The 20557-nt window shown below is 45.1% G+C and overlaps 1 protein-coding gene across 11 annotated transcripts in view; it reads right to left on the bottom strand.

Moving 5' to 3' along the window:
• SERPINE2 (serpin family E member 2) overlaps positions 1 to 20557 on the bottom strand; it is a 44348-nt gene extending 23791 nt beyond the window's left edge. For 2 of the 11 annotated variants that reach the window (XM_065074080.1, XM_065074085.1), the window contains exon 1: positions 295 to 426. Coding sequence is in view for 1 of the 11 variants with exons in the window: in XM_065074079.1 (XP_064930151.1) it covers positions 4952 to 5064 (113 nt within the window). In the remaining 10 variants the exon portion in view is untranslated. Of the gene's footprint in view, positions 1 to 44; positions 210 to 294; positions 427 to 4951; positions 5133 to 12166; positions 12268 to 16032; positions 16259 to 20362 lie in introns of those variants that run through there. The other 9 variants (XM_065074082.1, XM_065074081.1, XM_065074087.1 and 6 more) reach the window with 6 other exon arrangements.

Below are 20557 nucleotides of genomic sequence, written 5' to 3'. Positions count from 1 at the left end.
GAAACAAAACCTTCCTGCTTCCGAAACACCAAGAAGAAACTCACCACAGCAGAAGCAGCCACTCACGCCACAGCGCCCACGCATCCGGCGCTGAGAAACTTGCGGGAGCCGGTACCGGTCAGAGCGCACGGCAGAGCCCGCCGGCACCCGGGACAACGCGGCCGGACCCACCACTTGCAGCTAGCGGCCTCCGGGGTGTCCACAGGGAAACTTTGGTTCCCCCCCCGCCGCGGAGCCCGCACGCCGCCCAGCCCCCCCCCCGCTCCTCCTCCAGCCCAGCCGTTCCTCGCTCACCTCCCGTTGGCGGCTCGCAGCTCGGTCCCACCGCAGCAGCAGCTGCACCGCACCGCGCCGCTCGGCCGGAGCGCGGCGGCGCCCGGCGTTTATAGGGCCCGCGTCCCGCCCCGCCCCGCCCGGCCCTCCGCCCAGCCCTCCGCCCAGCCCCGCGGCCGCCCGCCCGCCTCGGGGCAGAGCTGCTCCAGAGCGGAGCGGGGTGGGGGGGCGCGCCGCGGTGGGAAGCGCCGGTCCGGCCCTCAGCCTGCCTGATGGGAGCAGCACGGCCCGTGGCACCGCGGGGCCCGTGTGCTGGGAACGGCCGGCTGAGTCCCCTCGCCCCGGGCCTGTCTGCCAGTGTGCCCATGCCCCTGCACAGCCGCCCCGCGGGCCCTCCCGAGCCCACCGGCAGCTCTGGCCCCTCTGTCTGGCACATGGGGAGAGGCTCCAGCCATGGCCAGGAAAAGCAGAGGCGGCTGGTGTGGTGCTCACGGGGACAAGGTCCAGCCTGGCAGGATGGCTGGCAGAGCAGAGGACAGCGAGGGGATGGAGACCGAGGCCAAGGGCTGATACCATGAGGTCCCTTCCCAGCCACAGCATGGGGAGGATTTAGGCTGAAGGGCCACCTCATCCTGCATGCTCCCCCCAGCCAGGGCCACTGCACCCCAGTCCTCGAGCAGTGGGGACAGGGAAATGTGTGCTAGCGGTCTAGGACCTTGATGGCACATGTAGCATTGGGGTTTTACTCTTCCCAAAGCGTGTAAGGTGGGATCTGAGGCAGGTGAGCTGCTGCTCCAGTGCAACGGCACGGGTAGGACTGTGATACGACAGAGTGCATCTCTGGGAAAAGACGTGAATCTTAACACCCACCAGCAGCCCCGGGCTCATACCAAAATGGTGCTGCTGACAACTCCGAAGAACAGGCAGCGCTAACTGCCCTGTTAAGTCATCCTTTCTGCACCTGTTTTCAAAAAAATTTCTCATGCATGGCACGGTCCAGCTTTGAAGAAACGGGACAAGTATGCAACAAACCACATTTCTTCCCTCAGGAGTATGGACTCGTCCAAACCATCTCCTGGCACCTGCTGGAGCAGCAGCAGTGGCAGCTGGTGATGGTATTTAAGGTGGAGAGCTTTGTGTCCATGGAGGTGGGCTCTCTCTGCAGAGAGCCCCTGTGCCGGGGTGACACCAAAAGCTGGCCGGGAGGACAAGGGAGGTGGCACGGCATGGCGGCACGTGGAGCTCAGCTGCAACCAGGGCAAGGGGAATTTGGTCAGCCAATTCTCAGGACAAGGTGCTGGCAGCAGAAAGTTTTCTTCATGGGTACTGCCAGCAGAGGTGGATATTTCTTAGGCTTTTTATTAACTAGCCCTTTACTAACTAGCTTAACTTTTCTATCTTAGTTAAAAATTGTCTTCTTTTCCTCTCCACAAAATGCTTCATGGTGTCATTTCTAGAAACTCAGATACATTTCTGAGTAGAGAATGGAGATGAATTTAAAAGAACAGCAACAAAAACTCCCACCTTTTGCATGATTTTTCGTATTAGCAGGGACAACCTTTGCCTATTCACTTTCTCTCATGGATGAAGACAGAAAGTCATGTAGATCATGTCAGATCTCTTGCCCAACTGCTTAACATCATGAAAAACCACATGGAAAAATGCCATTGAGTGGTTTTGGGAACTTTTTTGGTGCAAACTGGCTTATGGAAAGGGGGCAGAAGAGCCAGAGCATGACTAGCCAGGTGCACCCAGATCTTGGGGCAAGAATCCTGGCTCTAGTCTGAAAGGCTGAAGACCTAAGCTAACAGTCAAGACCCCAAATGCCTTCAGCTTGGATCTGAACCCAGCCTTCACAGATGCAAACGTTGTAATATGTCTTCAGCAGCAACAGGACAGGGATAAGGGAAGTTACATTCCAAACGAATTACCATGAAATAAGCTCAGTTTAGTTTACACCCAGTTTGGACAGCACAGCTCCAGTCCAGTGAAACTGGAGTTGCAATTCTGCTCCTCAACTTCTTTGTTGCCATGTAGCCCACAGCTAGAAACTGAAGTAGCTGTGGGCAACCACCTCTCACCCTGGCGAGAAATCACTGTTTCTCCTTATTAGCAAATAGTCAAAGTGATCAAATTTGTGCCCACTAAACAGTTAATCATCCCCTCCTCTTTCCCCTGCTCCTCTGAGGGTCTCAGAGCCTCTGCTGCTTGCCAGTCCCTTGTGTGTGATGCTGTGATCTGATCCTGACAAGGAAAAAACCCAAAACTGAGATTTTTTTATTGAATTTATTCTCTGAAGGACCCTTTTAGGGGGCTTGATGAATGCTGAAGCCACTGGAACAACAGAGCAGCCATGCCCACAGCAGCCAGGAGTGAGGCTGGCTTAAACTGCTGGGGAAGCTCAGCCACAGGAGGCACTGCAAGATCTGGCATAGATTCCTTTAGGTGGGTGCATGTGAGTATACCTGTTTGCAACTGGTATTAATTTCATAGATAAGTACCTATGCACAGAGATTAAAGATGTGTACATGAAAGCAAAATTCACCGGCAAGCTGCACGTGCTGTGAGGCTGTACTTAAAAGCGCAGAGGTTCTACAGATGGTATCTCACCTTAGAAAGGGCAGATTTCAAACTGTACACCAAGCTGCTAATACAGGAAATCTCATCCATTTTTTCCACTTGAAGCAAAATATCTCTTCCCACAGAGGGAAATGTTGATGTTCCTCTGTATGATTTAGGCTTAAAGAGGAAGCTGACAGGCAAAAAGTCATGGTGAAATAGAAAAACTGTCTCCAACACAAACAAGCCTAAGCTTGACAAAATAGGCTGTAGTTTTAACAAGCAGCTTAGGAGAAGACTAAGGCGGAGGCCCTTAATGAAAACTACCACCTTTCGAGGCCAAAAAAATTTAGAGCACCATTTTTCAAGCAGTTTAGATTGGAAGTCCTATATAAAAGAAACTTCACAGCTCCCATACATGTTTTATAAAGCTAAAGTAAAAAATTATGGTAAAAGTGATAAGCCTATAGAATTTATTATTTCATGTATGGTTTTGACAGGTTGCCAAGAGAATGGTGCTCCTATATGTAGAACTGGAAGAAATGACATTTTCTTTGCTTTAGATTGTTATAAAATTTTCAGCATTTTACAAGCCCCCAGGTGTTTTTTATAACCCCTTCAGGGGTTGCAACATATTGACTGAGAAATGCTGATTTATATAGCAAACTCCACTTGATTCTCCTTGCTGGCAAAAATTATTGCTTTGTATATGTGTATACACACAGTGGCTGCATATAACCAAAAGCCCAACAGATAATGAGATCTGAGGCAAAATCCACCACCTGGCAATACATTAACTCAGATGAAATTTCCCTAAATTTACACTGGTGTAACTAAGAGGAATATTTGGCCTTCAGTTCTTTTAGGTGAGCTCTGGATTGAGGATTAAAAAGTTTGTACTTTGTCTCAACCCTGCAAACACAGCAAATTGCTGGCCGCTTTTACTGGTGGCAGGAATAGGGAAATATTTCCAATCAACAGTTCTCCTGTTTGTTTATTGGCTTTCATTGTGTTCATCTGAAGCGATTTAACTAGAAAGTATTGGTGACTTGTGTCATAGCAAGCCTGCGATGGAAACTCTGCAGTAGGTGACCTTAGTGCTTCAGGAGGAGTGACTCTGAAACATTTTGCCTGTAATGAATAGACATCTGAAATAAACTGTGTGTCTAGTTTCTCTTTTTGAAAGACCACCATATTCATCTGTGTTTCGTATAGTCAGAAAGGTATAAAGACTGAACAGTGGCTTCCTAAAGTGTGTTCCAATCCAGCAGAGGATCATAAAGAGCTCATAGCCCTTGGGTGACTAATCCTCCACTTTTGCTCTTGCCCATAGGCCCTGTATATCGGGCTAGTGTGTGGCTTGCTGGGGGACCTGACTGACCACTGCCAAGACCGTGTGGGTGCAACATACTGCAGTACCTGGTGCATATATATGCCTATATATTCCTGGCACACAGCCGGGAAGGGGCAATGCTCTGTTCATCCCGAACCTCAGGGAATAGGGGAGTGCAACTTCAAATCCATGGAAGGGAAGAGAGCTGCTAGTGTTCCCAGGAGAGGTCTCCAGCCACCCTGTCAGGCTTTTCTGGAGCAAGGGAAAATTCTTCGACTCTCATGTTGGTGCCTTCCTACTTTGCATTAAAGAATTAAAAATGCATTTGATCAGGCAGAAGGAAGGGAAGAGTATGGCACTGTAGCTTCATATTTAAGTCATCCTTTGGGAGGCTGGAGGCTGCAGATCCACTCCCTGCTTGGCAAGGCAGAATGCTTTTGTATTTTACATTAATCAGCCAGTGGATAAAATACATGAACAACCCTTAGGCTAGGCAGAAAATGTAACTGGCAGCCTTGTCCTCAGCATCTGCTCTGCTCATTTGCATTGCAGTACCTGGGTCGCCTCTTGGAGCCGGGCTTTAACCTGTGCCCTGTAGCTCTGCACGGGTAAAAGCAGAACCACTGCACTAAACTTTCTGACAGTTTTCAATATGCAGATTATAAAACCTTTAGATCACAAACTTTCCCTGACATGGCACACACACAGAGCTCCTTCAGCCCCCATCTCAGCTGAAACCATCCAACACTAATTTTAAGAGAAAGCAGTGAACTGCTTTGAGTTTACCTTGGATTCGTGTGGATTTGAGGTGAAGCCCCATCAGCAAAGCTGCTGCTTAAGCTTTTGCACGCCATGTCCAGGTTGCAGGACCCAAGTGACCAGAGCTGGCGAAGCTTCATTGTTGGTTCGACTACTTCTGTTCACTTGCACAACTGTAAAAAGAGCAGGCAGCAGAGCAGCTCTGGACCTGAAAGAAGGCAGCAAAGCAGGCTTGGCAGAAGGAAGAAAGCACAGGCAAGTCAGCTGGATCAGGAGGCACGTTGGAGGAGCAGCCCAACACACAAACACACAAGTGGCAGCCAGGAGGCTGGCCCCGGCAGTGCAGAGCCCAGCCACTGGCCAACGTATGGCCGGGTTCCCAAGGTGATGTGAATTAATGCCACTTCCCTTTTTTGTTTGTTTTTGGCTGAAATTTGCCTGTTACTGCAGGCTGGGAATGCTGCCATTGCTATTGTAAATACCCCATGCTAAAACATGGGCTCTCAGCAGAAGGATGGCAGATCTCATCTACAGCTCCTCAGCACAAGAAAAAGCCAGTAGTGCCGTGTCAAGCCTAAATTACCTTCCCTTGGTGTGGGCAGGATGCAGTGCTTAGATTCCTTCAACATGCATTTCCTAGAGACGGATGGCAATTCCCTCTGTGGCTCATCATTTACTATCTACATAAAAGCAGAAGGTGATTAGAGTGGGGAACTGCCATGCTCTTTATATATATATATATATTTATATATATATATCTCACCCTGTCTGCTCAGCCTATAACATTTTGCTATTGAGTTGTAAATAATGCTCTAAGAAGCGGAATGAAAAGAAAATTGAACTCGGAGAAGCTGGTATAGAAAAACAGACAAAAACAGGTCCAGAACACACAGGAATAAGCCTTCTACGCGGGCTTAAAAGGAGAAGGCAGCGTTAGTGGAGCTCTTCCCACCGCCCACCCAGTGGTTTGGAGCAGTGTAGGGCTGCACCTTTGGGGTCTGCCGGCAGAAAGCTGAATAAATCAGTCCTGGCTGGCACCTGCCAATACAGTCTGACATGAAGACTTCCAGCGTTATACCTAAAGGAATTCTCACATTTATATTTCAAAGACTGCTGGGAGGCTGCACATATTTCTTTTACATGTACATATTTAAATTTATTCAAATTTTTTCCTCTTATGAATCATTGTATCATCATGAATCATCGTCGGGACTTATTAGCTTAAACTTTACACAGTACACACTTGTAAGGAAAAATATAAAATATATATGCCTTGAATTTTCCAGTGGTAGTTGGGTGTCTTGCAGCAATAAATTTTCTATCAACCGCCTTGTGAGGAAAAGTGGAATTATTCCCATGTTACAGAAGAGTGAAGTGGTCAGTCCATGGCTATTCAGGAAGTCTGTGGAAACGACCTCAGATCTCTAGTATTTCAACATAATTTCTAACCCCTGGGACAAGCTTCTTCTAAAACCAGATGGAAAAGCAACACATAAAGGAAAAAGAACAAAGAAAGGGGTTTGGTTTGGTTTGTTGCCAACGAGGAGTAAAAGAAGAAAGCCATTAACAAAGCATTTTCCCATGTGATTCAGATTAGGGCAGCCATAACGGCTGAAGATAATTGTGCTTTTATTATTCTTCAGTGATATTTTCAAAATTTGGGAAGTTTTTGTTGTTGCTTTGCCATTCAACATAAATAAGTTGAGTTTGGTGCCGCCACCAGAATGACTCACTGCCCTAAAGAAATTCAGAATGTCCCCAGTAGAGGAAATACATTACTAAATTTTAAATCTGAGCCACATCAGCACAGATTTTTCTTGCTGGGAAACAATTTCTCTACAGTCTGGAGGAAGTGCTCTCCAACAAATGAAAAATGAATACTGTATTGCAAATCCCATTAAGTTCGCTGGTTTTTGGGAGGGTTTTTTTTTCTTGAGAAGGGAATGAGTAAAAACAAACAAACAAACCCTTTTGGATATGAACCAAAAAGAGGCATAAAACATTATTTGGGCTTTTAGCCATAACCTACTGGGAGATCTGTGGTCTCAATGAGTTTTTGGTCATGCTGTTCAGGAAATAGACAATACATAGTTTATTCAAGATAACAATGTTAACAACTCAAGGTATTTTGGTTACTAGCTGTAGGTTTCTTTCTTACTTAACACATTGTTCTGGAAACCAGGCTCTGGCTCTGCATTCTGCCTGAGACAGGTATTTTTAGATTTTTGTTTCTTCAGTTCTTTCGAACTGAAAAATAAGAAGTTATAGAGAATGTGTGTGTATAAATATATATATATATATATAAAAATCAACATGAAGGCATTTCAAACAAAGTTTCTATTCACTGTTCCAGGGCTTCTTTTGTCTAAATATTTACAAAATTGATTTTTAAAAATAAAAATTTATTAAACAACCACTTGCAAAATGTGCTTTCCTGCCATCTCCAATAAATGCTTTCCGACTAGTCATTTTTCTGAGACTACTTAGGTGTTTTCACACTCTCAGCCTCAATACTAGACAGTGCATTGGCTTCTTGAGAGCAGTCAGCTCACACTCTGAAGTAGCATCACATGAAGGCACCTTGCATTTGGTTGAACAGAGCTTGGATCTGTTCTGTTCTACATGCTGGATTCTGGGGTATGTTTGCATAATCTATTTGCAGGAGTAAACCAAAGAGCCTAGAAGGGACATCTCTTGTGATAAATAAAGGGAAGTTGTAGAGGTGGGGCAGTTAGGACTATTTCCTGCATTTTATTGATAGGGAAACAATAAAAAGCTAATAATCTCCCCAGAGATTTACAGATTAAGACTAAGTTTTTTCCTCTTGTTGTTGTTGTTGTTTTCCATCCACTTTAGTGACTTCTGTGGCTTACAAGTACTTTGTGTCCTCTGAGGATAAGGTTTAAAGAGAAATTCTGTTCTATATATACCCTTCCTGAGCTCACCCGGTTTCTCCTGTGTGTGCCAGGGTGAGCACAACAGTGAGTCCCAAAAACCTCCAGCTTTCTGCCAGAACATGTAATACCTCCCTCATCACAAGTCAGCCAGACCTGACACCGTAGCTGGACCTTGGCATCTCAAGTTAGCTCGCCTTTTCCCAAAACAAAGGTTAACTTCTGTGTTTGCAAGCTGGAGTAACACTCACAGGAAATCTTTCTTTGCTCATTTTTCCAAAATGATGTAGCAGATGGCAGATCAGGCAGTCTTTGGCTATAAGTAAAGGTTTCTTGCCTTTCAACCAATTAACATAGTTCAGGTTTTGCTTTGACAACCCTGTTATTTCTTAGCAAGATATTTCATACTTTCATTTTGGTCTCCCTATTTTCCTGCCTGCATTTAGACTCTGATCATGCTAATGATCATCAGCTTCCGTTGCTTCTGTCATACTTTTCATGACTTTTCTATGTCTCTAGGGCTTAGCAATTAGTTCTGGTTAAGGTGAAGATTTATAGGTATTTTTATAGAGATATGTCTTTATTTAATATATGTAAAGTACCTATCGCCATATTGACAAACATTCTTTTTCTATTTTCCCAATTTATTTCTCTACCCACCACCTCTGTTTGGTGTGTTTGATGCCTCAGTGTCTTGGGTTTGCCCACTCCCTTCTGCATTCTAGCATCAGCTTCTTCCAGAACTCATGTCCTATCTGCTTGGTAAGAGACATCTGATTTAACTTCTCTTGCCTATAGTTTTGTCCAGACACCCCCTTGAATCCATTTGTGCTGCAACCACAATAAAGACAGGATTAACTGTTTTAAACCTTTAAGAATTAAGGTATATCATGATAATTTGAGAGATGTCCCTTTCTGGAGTTCAGGCTATCAATTTCTTAAGTAGTAGTTTCTGAAGTTTTTGCAGTTTCAGTTTCTGAAGGCAAAGTAGACTAAATAGTTCACAGTTCAAACCCATTCTTTCAGAAAGGGGTGGGGTTTGTTTTTAATAACGCCAGGCTAATTTGTGAATTCATGTCTCAGTTTTCTGAGGTACAAGAGCAGTCTGCTTTGGAGGACTGGCTGAGAGGATGTAACCAAAATTCGTTAGATTTAGTTGCTACTGTGCATTAGGACTAAAGTGTCAACTACCAACTATCATTCTATAGGAAATGTTTGATATCTTTTCAATACGTGGTAAATACATATAAAGCATATATGACAATATTTTTTTTAATTAAAAGGGAAAAACCAGTAGTGCTGTGGGAGACAAACCTGTTAAAAAAAAAAAAAAAGGAAACAGTAAGGTTAAGGAAACAATTTTTACAGCTATTGATAACTGAACAAGTACCTTTAATCGCAAAAGGCATTGCATTTTGGTACACACAGCTGGGTAGACTTTTGGGCAGAAACAACTCCGTCCTTCTGTCCTTATTCACGCAGAGGTGTCCAGGAAAGCTCTAGAAGTCTCCTTGTACAATTAAACAGCTTCCAAAGAACAAAACCATATTTAGCCTCAAGTCAACCTGCAACCAGGGTCCTAAGTGTTTTTTTTTTTTTTGACTGGAACCTTGGGGTGCACATTGGTAATGGCAAGACCAAGAGAAGACACCGAAGCTTTGCCTGTACTTCCCCTCACTGTGCCTCTGCCCTCAGGTCTACAAGGTCCTTTTGCATCACACTGCTGCTAGGAAGTAAAAATAGAAGTTTGTAGATTAAGAAGAGGGTGGAAATTATGGTCAAAACCCTTTCTGAGACAAGCAGGTTAGATACTACTGTAGCCAAACTTAAGTAAACCCTGACTGAAGCTTAAATATGCTACATCTGCTCAGTTCAGTGCTCGCAGGGAATGATACCACAAGGAAAAATACAGGGAAATGATTGATGGACAGGATGTTGAACCACTTCCCAAGTGTCGGCAGGGCCATTGCCATGGTATGTGGGTGTTGTGGAGAGCTGCAGCCCATGCTCTCGCCCTGTGGTTAGTCTCCACCACAGCTTCCCATCCGCTGTATTTATTTCTGGCCCTTTTGCTGGCAGTGCCAGGTCGAGTTCTGGCCAGATGGCCAAGGCCAGGTTCTCTCATGAGCAGTCCTGCCTCTGCCAGTCCCTTTCCCTGCTGCACTGACACAAGCTCCATCTCTTTCTGAGGCAGATGGATCCATCCATGAATTCTGGCATCACTGGGAAAGCTAAGGAAGATGTTCAGACTGTCCCAGGCTGGGGACCCCTCACCATGCCAAAACTCAGGAGGTCAGACAGTTACACCAGCTGATTGCTCCCTCTAGAAGCAATTAAGCAAACCGAAACCATCTCAGAGCGTATTTCCCTCCCAAGTCTGGACCTCTGGCAGCTGCCTCAGCACCATGAGTGCCCTGTTCTGAACAGAGGATGTTGCTGCAGCAATCTGTCTTGCTGTGGCTCTGCAGACAGTGACTGCCATTGCCACAGCTATCATAACAGTGCTTGGGGACAGGTTTCTATCTCCAAGCTGTGTCCACTGTCTGCATTTTGAAACCACATGTAAGCTGGTGGGCTCCTGGACTAGCCTAAGAAAACCTCAGCTCTGCACTAAAGTCAGTCTCTCCAGGTCTTCCTTGGGTCAGCACCTTTTCACTTCAAACACATGTAGCCCAGCAGACCAGAGGCTACTCCTTAACCAAGCCAGGACACAACGAACTAGAGGTTGTCTCACGTCACCTCCTTCTAACAGAAAAACAAACATAACTTCATCTATTTTTGTGCTGGGAAGACAGCTCTGCCTTCCTCGCCATGTTTCAGTGTCATAAAGGGATACACAAATCAATGTCCAAACCCACTCTGTGCCCATCACCCAACACTGCATAGACTTCCCCTGGCCACACAGCAGTCTTTTTTTCCTTTTTTTTTTTTTTTTTTAACTGGGCTGTGATGATCTTCATTTCATTTGCAGCTTTTGTTTTGTTCTAGTCCTGGCTTGCCTCCATCCACTTTTGTCAGCTAGGGTTTTGCTGCTTTGTTTTCCAGTCACACCATTTGGGCTCAGTCGATGAGCTTTTAAGTCAGAAAGCTGGCACACTGGCAGCAGTGTCCCCAGCTTGGGCTTGCTCTGCCCCAGCAGGCTTGACAACACTTCGGAAATGATTGATGCTCTAGCCCCAGTGCCTTCCCTTGAGATGACAGCGCTCAGGAAAGCTGTCAGTGCTCAAGAAGGAAGGATAGCTGCAGAAAGGCAGGCTTGTTTCAGTTTATCTCCAGAGTTAGTTATTTGAAGATCATAAATACACGGATTAGGGTTTCTAACTTCACAAGTTCCTGAACAATTTACACCAAGAGCTGTATTTCTGTAGAAAAATGTGGGTGTCTTGAAGCAGCTAATATCTATAATTCATTTGATGTTCTGTGTGGTTCAGAAGTCACCGAGGACCATGTGAAACATCCAGCCAACTTAAAATGGCTGCAGTTATGTCCCCTCATAGCGGATTTTTCTAGTTACACCCTGGGCAGGAAGGAGCAAAAGGCATGTGAAGCAGCAGGAGGCATATGCATCAGCACCGGTGTTACGTTATCGGTTCTTGTGCCCTGTGGTATCAGAGGAAGCTGTTTTTGGCAGTTCGCCTGTTATCAAGAAGGTCCAGGAAGGTAGCCCAGATAACAGAGCTGTGTAAAGCAATTACGGCTTTTCTTAGGAACTTCCCACTTGGTTCATGTAATAGACCAAAGGCAGTGATCTCACCTGGTGCCTTCATGCCCGCCCTCTGTGGTTAGTATTTGTTCAGGCTGAACAGTCATTTGTGTTGAATAAGTGGCACATATCAAACCACTGTTTTTAATAACTTGTAAGAGAAAGGCCAGGAATTAGGCTCAAAGTAGTTTTGAGACAGCTCAAAGCCCCAGCTTCTCATAGCCATTCTTCTAAGAGGTCTTCAAATTCCCTTTGCTTCCAGAGAAACCATTTCTCACTGTTGCTTCTGGCCAGCCCAGTCCTCAGAGGTGTTCTGGGCTCTGCTTTCTTAGAGTGGTCATTTCTCTCACAGAAGAATTCCTGGGAGCTTGCCACAGTTTATCTCAATAAATCTTCAGGTACCCGATTTCTATAAGCTTTTTCATGTCAAGTGTTGAGCAATCTAATATTACATCATTTGTACTGAGTGTTCACTGTTATCAGGAGCAGAGAACTGCCTACTGGATATTATTTCCTTTCAGATGCAAAACAAAGACATTTTAACTAAGCCTGAGTGTTTCAGTCAAATAGAGTGAGTCCAACCTCAGCCTTTCACACATGTAGAACCCGTGTCAGGCAGCCATGAAACACCACAGAGCTCCTTACCTTTCAGAAGTGGTTTGTTCGCAATAGCAGAGCAATGCAGAACAACTGAATTCCAGTTCAGCAGCATTTAGAGTCCAGTTTGCTTAGGAATAAATAGTTACCTGAGGATCAAAGGCATAGAATTGGAGCTTAGCATCCATACACTCTATTAAAAGTGAATGGAACATGTGAAGAACGTGAAGACAAACTATTACAGGTCTCTTTTTGTAATCATTAGGATTGACTCATTCTAAAATGCTATTATTAAACAGATTCTCAAGGTGAATTACATCTCTGGTAATAACCATCATACTTTCAAGACTAGATTTTCAAGATATCTGTTTGCATATGTGCCTGCACAAATTGTGTGTGCCACATCTCTTGGCACTAGCACAGAACTGTGTGCATGAAAGTGTCATCTGTGCATGCATGTGGCCAGCTAGACACGAGGCTGGGTTTGGACTGAGCACCCAGGGCGGACACAGAGATATCTCAGAGCAGCTGGCTCCTACTTTTCTTAAGTTACTGCCAAAAGAGTGCAGATAATAGAGCAGCAGAAGCTAAAAGCCAATTCCAAGTAATGCAGACAAAACCAAACTCACATATCACTCAAGCAGTGCCAGCAGCTCCTTCAGTTTTGCATCTGTCTTTTCTAAACACATTGAATTCAGCAATTCACACCTCAGGTGTGATCACACCTCAGGTTGAAACATTTATTCTTTTGAGCAATCCTCTTGCCAAGTATCCTTTTATATTTTATTACCAATGCCTATTATTTGGATTAATTTACATCCTTTGTATGACTGGCTCCCTCCCAGCTGCCTCTGAAACCAGCAGTGATGAACTGGGAACAGCAGCAGATGCTCTTCCTTCAGCCCCACCACTCACACTGCAATGCCGCACTCAGAGCTGTTCCCAGACCTCTGTCCTCTCTTCACCCCTTCATTTCTGGAGCTATGGAGGAGGAAAACTGCCACTGGTGGCAAGTGGGATGCTGATAAAATGCCATTTTCCTCTTACGTATTTATAATATCTGTCAGAACATTTAAAAAAAAAACCCAAAAAACAACAAACCCAACAAAACCAAAACCCCCAAAAAGCAATGACAAAAACCAAACACCCAAATTCCATTGTCCTCAACAAATTCCTTTGTCCTCAGGCTCTTCACAGTTTGCCTTTTGGTACCCATTTAACATAGACTCTCTTGACACTGGCAATTATCATAAATTTTGCCATGTCTAACTGGAAATCTCTAAGCAGTCATTCCAATATCAGGCACTGTAAGATTCATCATGACAGCACCCTCTCTATTCACACTTCTCCAGTATGCCCTTGATAAATCATCTACTATATTTTCAACTCCTTTTCTGGATTGGCATTCAAACCTTCACTTGGTATTTCTGGAGTGTTAACAGCTGTCTCCCTATTCCTGGTGAATACTTAGCGAAGGTTCTTGAAAATAATCTCAAACACCTAGTGATCTGTTCCTGGGGCTGCTCAGGTTTTCCATTGGAGCACTAGCAGAGACCATTAGGAGCACTACAGTTCCAGTCACCCCTTGTGACATTGGTATCTCTGTTTGCTAAATGCTGCTTGAGATTAGAGATACACTTATGAAAGACAATACAGAGGTGGGATGGGAGATAAGTTGCAACATAAAAAGAGCAGATGAGGAACTGGGGCACATTTGGCTTTTAATCAAATATGCGTTGCATGCTCCATACAAACACATGAGAGAACAAGGAGGTGGCACATGAAAGCCCTTAAATCTGCCAAAGGAGAAAAGAATAACAATTCTGGATTATTTACAATAACCTGTTTCACAATTCAGAAAAAAAAAAAAAATCCAGTGGTTAAAGATTTAGTTAATTCTTTGAGGACTTGGGTTCAATCCCTGACCCGCCAACAAACTCTCAGTGCAACCTTTAGAAAATCACTTCATTTGTTTTGATCTACCTCCCTGTCTGTAAAACGGGAATAGTGGCATTTCTTCACTGCAGTGCCAGACAGCAGAAATTTGGAGCATGGACGTGCTCAGATGCCACAGAATCTACTACTGCTCCTCAAAAGCTGAACATTCCCCATCTTACGGAGTGATTTTTGATGTGCATGTAACAGAAGGTAGCTGGCAAAATGAAGCAATTAATTCTGTGGCATTTTCAGCTGCTTAACGAGTTTCTCTTCTGCTTGTCACACAAGTATTTCAGAATTGGAGCTTGTGTTACCAGTTCTCAATATTTTACGCTTTTTCAGGCTGCAGCTCAACAGCTGTCTCAATATTGCAGTTGGAGCCAGCATATTCCGTATAGATTTTCCTCAATATGTTGCCTTTTTTTTTTTTCTTTTTTTAAAAAAAAAAAAAAAAAAAAAAAGCAAAACACCTTTCCCATGCCTCTTTGCTATTCATGGCTTGATCATGGCTACCTTTTCATTAGAAATCTGGCACTTGAGTCTTTCTCCTACAAATGTGTGAACTGAGGTTGATTTAACGTCAGAGAGATTAATTTCTCTGAAAGCTCAGGTTTCTGTCCCAGCACTTTCCCCCCACTCTTCCAAGCTGCACATCATGTGCCTGTTAGTGAGTTCTCCACAAAAATACCATAAATCACATACAGAATACTACTCTTTCAGCCTTTCTGTTTTGCTTTCTAGGTTGAAGAAGGTATTATATTTATTTATTATTATATTTATCACCCATGTTATTGCAGGGCTTTTTTGGTCCAGCCTCTGTTCCTTAGACTTGGTCCACAAAAATTTGTCCTTATGACAGCTCTATATGCTGTCATATATCATTGTTAGTATTGTCATAACTGTCATAACATATATCATTGTTAGTATTACTCTCTGCAATATACTTCACTGTGTTGAGCATAAGCCTCCTTTTTACTCCTTCTAACCCAGTAAAAATCCTTCTGGTGGACACCTACACTGTGACCCTCTGGCCCTTCTCTCCTGTGGCCTGGTTAGAGTCGTACTAATCTCCCACCTAAGTTCTCTGTACTGACTTCACCAGCCCTAGTGCCAAAGGATGTAAAATTCTTGCTTCATGCAATTAGGAATCATTACAAGTGCCTGTATTGATTTTAAAATTAAAATGACAGTATCTTTGCTGACTATACATAGATCAATATTCTTTGAAGCTTTGCATTCCCGCTCTTTTGCACATCCCACAAGAAGGAGCTCCTTTCCATGCAGAAAGGACTCTCTGCGGCAGATCCATCACTGTCCAGGGGTGGAACAGCCTGCAGCTTGTTATCTTTGAAAAGCTTTAAGTCACATACTTTGGGCCACTTGAACTACAGACTTTTAAAATATATGGTACTGAGGAAAAAGGAAAATATACCTTTGTATTTGATATTACTATTACAGTGTTGCATTTGTCTCTGGAATCAGACTTTATCTAGGAAAAAAGTTTATTTTTTTACTAGGACAAGAGGTATATTCGCTTTTTATTCACTATGCTTTTGATGCAATCTGCAAGTACATAGAGAACATTCAAGACCTTGAGATCATCTATGTTCTTCCATTTCACTTATACCATTTTATTCTTTTGCCTTCTGAAAATAGCTTATGCAACTTGTCAAAATCTGCAAGTTCAGAACTATTTCTGAGCTTCACAATGATTTTTAGATGAAACATATACAGCTCACCCAGCATCATCTTTGTTTCTCTAGTTTAGGCAACCTTCTTTCTTAATTCACCATATGTTACCAAAATCCATGAGTGGCCCCTTGCTTTCTCTCCCAGATATCATACCCATAAATGCTGTGGCTACTTTACATGTCTTACAACATTTTGTCCTACGAGGAGTAATCTCATCACGCTCTCCTGAGTGATTCCCTAATTCCTAGTGTCACTCAGCCAAAATCAATGCCTCTGTTCCTCACCCTCTTTCAGGCTGGATTTGCTCCATGGCACTTGGTCCGTCCCCATGGCACGGCTCCAGGGTGAAATCCTGAGCTCGTCTTTGGGATGGAGTGACTCGCTGTCCCTCTGGCTGGCCGTTCCCGGCAGGCGGTATCCCTGGGTGCTCACTCTGCGTCAGCTCAGGCTTGGGGAGCAGAGCAGGAGGACTGGAGCAGTGCTGCGGTGGTGATGGTGCTGCCAGCAGAGCTGTGCAAGGTGGAGGAGAGATTCAGGGCCATATCCTGGGTAAATCGTCCAGCCTTTAAAGTAATGTGTGAAGGGAGCAACTGCAACAGCCACTGTGTGCTTTGAGTGCTGCATCCCCCTCATCCCCCTTCTAAACACCTACATGAGAGGTTTTGTTTCAACTCACTTATTTCCATTTTTTGTTATTGTGAGGCAAATGGAAAGGAGGATATCTTGCTTGAGCCAAGAATAGGGACCACCGCACATCCACTACCCACAGAAGGAAAATGGTCGTTAATGGTGTCAGAGGGAACAATTCTGGGTGAGCTATGGAAGGATAAATTGTCTCCTGCCACGTCAGATGAAGCACGGCTCTCCTGAACAGCCAAAATCAGTGCAATACCTCCGAATGTCTAAACTTGGGGATCTGTCTGAGCCCACCTTGAAGCATTCCTGTGCTGCCTACAGATCCTGGTCAGCTTGGTGATAGCACTGGCCACCCCTGGCAGAGTGATGTCCTGGCTGGAGCTCCTGAACACCTAACTGCACAGCTTAAGCTGTCTTTGGAGGTGTCACTTCTCATCACTAGCCAGGTTTTAAAACAGTTGTCATTTGGCAAGCTGGATCCCATCTGGGCCCTGACAGGCCCCATGCAGGCATGCCTGCATGTGTGACAGCCATGCTGTGATCCAGCCAGGAGTCACATGCCGGTGTGAGCCCCACCACGAGCCCTTGGAGGGGTCAGGAGCTCAGGCTGGGCAGCTGGGACAGCACAAGCAGCTAGCAATGAGTGGGGACCATGTGCCACGCATGTCATGGCTGCCTACAGAGGATGCCGAGCAATGAAACCAAAGGCTGTGGAGAGCTTTGCAATACATGTGTTATTGTCAAAAAATCTGACACAGTAAGGACATCAGACATGGGCACCAAGAGGTCACCCACATCTCCTAATGTACAAAGACAGCACTGGTTACTCTTAGTCAACAGGACATGTTCTCACCTAACTACTTTTCCTGCCTGCTGTCAGTGCTATAAAGTATTCTTTCCCAGTCTAAGCTCCATCCTTTTCCTCCTCCACCTCTTCTGATTTTGTTCTAATTCTGTCTATTGTTCTCTTTATGCATGCTGTGATAATAATACTGGTATAGCCTCCCATACCCTCTGCTAATGGAAGTCGCTGTATGAACTTTACCAAGGGTCAGCACCTTTATTTCTGCTTCACAATAGTTAAACTGAGCCATGGGGAGGTGAAGTGATTTGCAGGAGGCCATCAAGTAGTCCCTTGGCAGCTGTGGGACAAGAAGCCAGGTCCAATGAGACCTTGATCATTGCCCTGCCCACTTAGAAACTGTACTTCCTTCCCAACACATGCAAACAATGCGCCTATTGTGGGAATAGGAAATTAACCCTGTTCGTTCAGGATAAATAAGCCTTTTGCAGCTGTTATCAAAACCTGGTAATTCTGTGGCCACAACCATTCCTGGGCTGGAGCAATAGCTGAGTATATTAATGTCAAACACAAATGCCAGCTCACCGAACGTCACACACACAGCAGGGGACTCCCCACCCCGGCTTTCATCAGACATGGGCAGATCACAGGCAGGGCCAGTATGCTGCACATGGGCTTGGGGCTGACAGCGGCCACCACACTGCCCTCCCAGCTGCAGACTGCATCGCCTGGGCCTGAATGCTGGACGATACACACTTCACCTGCTGGATGCCTCCCTTTTCCCCTTGGTTCCTCCTTTCTGCCCGTTGGGAGAGAGGACCCAGCTGTCCCACCCCTGGTGAGTCTCCTGCCACACCAGGGCTGTGGGGTCGGTCCAGCGGCGAGGTGCTGTCCACAAAGAAGGCTCACGGTGACCACCACAGCCTGCATCTTCCCAAGGCTCAGCCAGGCAGAGCAAAGGGTTAAAAAATCATAAGGGATTTCTCTGCAGACGTGAAAAGGACTGAGAAAACGGAAACGAGTCTGAATTGAAACTGAAGGACCCCATTCTTCTGCCAAGGCACTCGGTTCCTTAATCAACTGGGGCCTTGTTTCTCAGTCAGTCATCAGAGGCTTTAGAAAGTCATTCAGACAAATCTGTAACAGGAGAGCCACAAAGGATGGCTTTTCTGTGGTACTGTCTACCTAGAATATGTGATGCTGGGGGACAGGGCTGCCCTCAGTGGTGCTTCTGTGCCACTGGAGCACAATGCACAATGATGTTGTAGGATGCTTCCACTGCTGAGCTCCTGCTTATTTAAATACGCATTTAATTAAGGCAAGTCCTGTAGGAAATTAAGCAGTGAGCTTTCCCAATGGTACTTCTCCTCCTCCCCAAAATAAAATCTTTGTTGTGGTTGGGAGTGAGTTTCAGAAGCACTGCAGTCTGCTCCAAGTCAGACTTCTTTTTCTCTCATTAGCCCTGCAGTCTTGTCGCTTACTAGGTTTCTAGCTTTTAAGGAAACTATTTCTTTATTTTTTTTAGCTCAGTCTAGTAATGCTTTCAATTATTTCTGATAACTACACTTTTATTACTTGTTATTATAGAGTCAGGATAAAAAAATACCCCACATAATAGCAGAAATCTGATTATTCTGAGAAACTTTGAAGCTCCCTTCTCCAGCGGTATTCTTTGATGTTCCTATTAAATAAATAATGATTTTTACATCTAAGGTTTATCTTACAGTGCAAAATACACCATTATCCTCAGTATAAAAAAAATCTTTTCATTGTTATCCACCATAAACATCAGCTGAAGCTGTGATTCAGGAGTACTTGAAGCTGACCTGCCCAGATATGGGGCAATGTAGTTTTTTCACATTAACTTCTTGTGAGGGTGTAACTGGCACTGCAGACAGAGGTACTGCAACAGGGGGAGGAAAGGCGGAGGTTACATCAAAATAGAAAAGGCACACAGGCAAAAAGAAACTAGAAGATGCTCTAAAGACAGAAGTGCATCAGATTTGAAACAGAATATGATTCTTTTCATAAGATTTTTCAATCACAGCCTCGGGCACTTTGTATGACAGTGGGAAATAGGGTGACATTTCTGGAATTGTGCTGAATTAAAGATAATAAAAAAGGTCAGAATTTACTGTAGCAGGAACTCATTAAACACTTCAGTAATGGTACATGCAGTACGTCGCTGCATAAAGCAGGCCACCTAAATTATTTTAACGTATTTACTTGATGTGACTTTGCTTTGACTGCAACGTTTGCAGGGTCTGTAGCCCAGACCAGCTCGGTACCTGTGCAGCCCTCTCTTCAGTGTGCCAGGGCTTGTGCTCTGTGCTGTTGGTTTGTTCCCCTCACTGTCCCTCTGTGAGGCTGGCAAATGCCTCATTAGCAGCCCTGGGACGACACTGTGCCCGCAGGCAGGCGCAGGCTGACCAGCCTGTGCATCTCTGAGCTGTGGCAGAGAAGCTGCTGTGGGGCCCTCAGGCTTTAATGGGAAGGTGTGTTGTCTGGGCAGCCAATGGGCCCCCAAATCTCTCATCATCTGTCTCTCTCATGACTGTCACTCACAACATGCTGGCACAGGGCAGCCCTGCTTCTGCCACACACAAGCCTCAGAAATCCTGCATGCACATTGTTTTGGGTACTGGGCTGCTAGGCATGGCAGTTCTGGAAATACAGGGGGCTACCAGCCCACCCACCTGAGGTGGGCACCCATCCCAGCAAAGCCTTCACTTGTACATGTCAGAAAACACCCCAGCAGCACCTGCTCTGTGAGCCACATGAGGAGGAGGGCAGGCGGGATTCAGAGCAATACTGCAGGCGAGGGTGTAGAGCAGCAACACGCCAACACTGAGCACAGAGAGAACAGAAGGAGCAGGACAGAGAAGCGAAAACTGGAAGGAGAGCTCTCAGATTTTTTCCTGCCTTCATCCCCACTTTCCTGATTTCTCTGAGGTTGTTTGTTTGGGGTTTTTTTTGGTATTACAGATAAAACCTATAAGTCATCTTCATCCTTCTCACAGCTGCCAAATATTCTTCACACTCCAAGAATGGTTTCTGTTCCACTTCCCCCCTTATTTCCTCACTTTCAGCTCCCACCTGTGCCTCCCAAAAACTTCCCTGAGCTCCTCTCAGCAGATCTTTGACACCTTTTGTTAGTGCTCTGCAGCTACACTTACCTGACAAGACAGGTAGAAGTAATCACCATAGGCTTCTCAATGCAGAGACATGATCTTGTGCTCAGGAGACAAGCCCCCATGCGACAGATTGCTGAAAGCTGGGAACTTGCCACAGCAGTGTGCTGCTCTTCCACTTGTTTCCAAAAAGAGAAAGTCCATTTGCAGAAACCAGAGGTGATAATCCTGGAAAGTGTT

Source organism: Columba livia, chromosome 9 (assembly GCF_036013475.1).
Source record: "Columba livia isolate bColLiv1 breed racing homer chromosome 9, bColLiv1.pat.W.v2, whole genome shotgun sequence".
Classification (NCBI taxonomy): domain Eukaryota; kingdom Metazoa; phylum Chordata; class Aves; order Columbiformes; family Columbidae; genus Columba; species Columba livia.
This window is presented reverse-complemented; position numbering and strand designations above follow the sequence as displayed.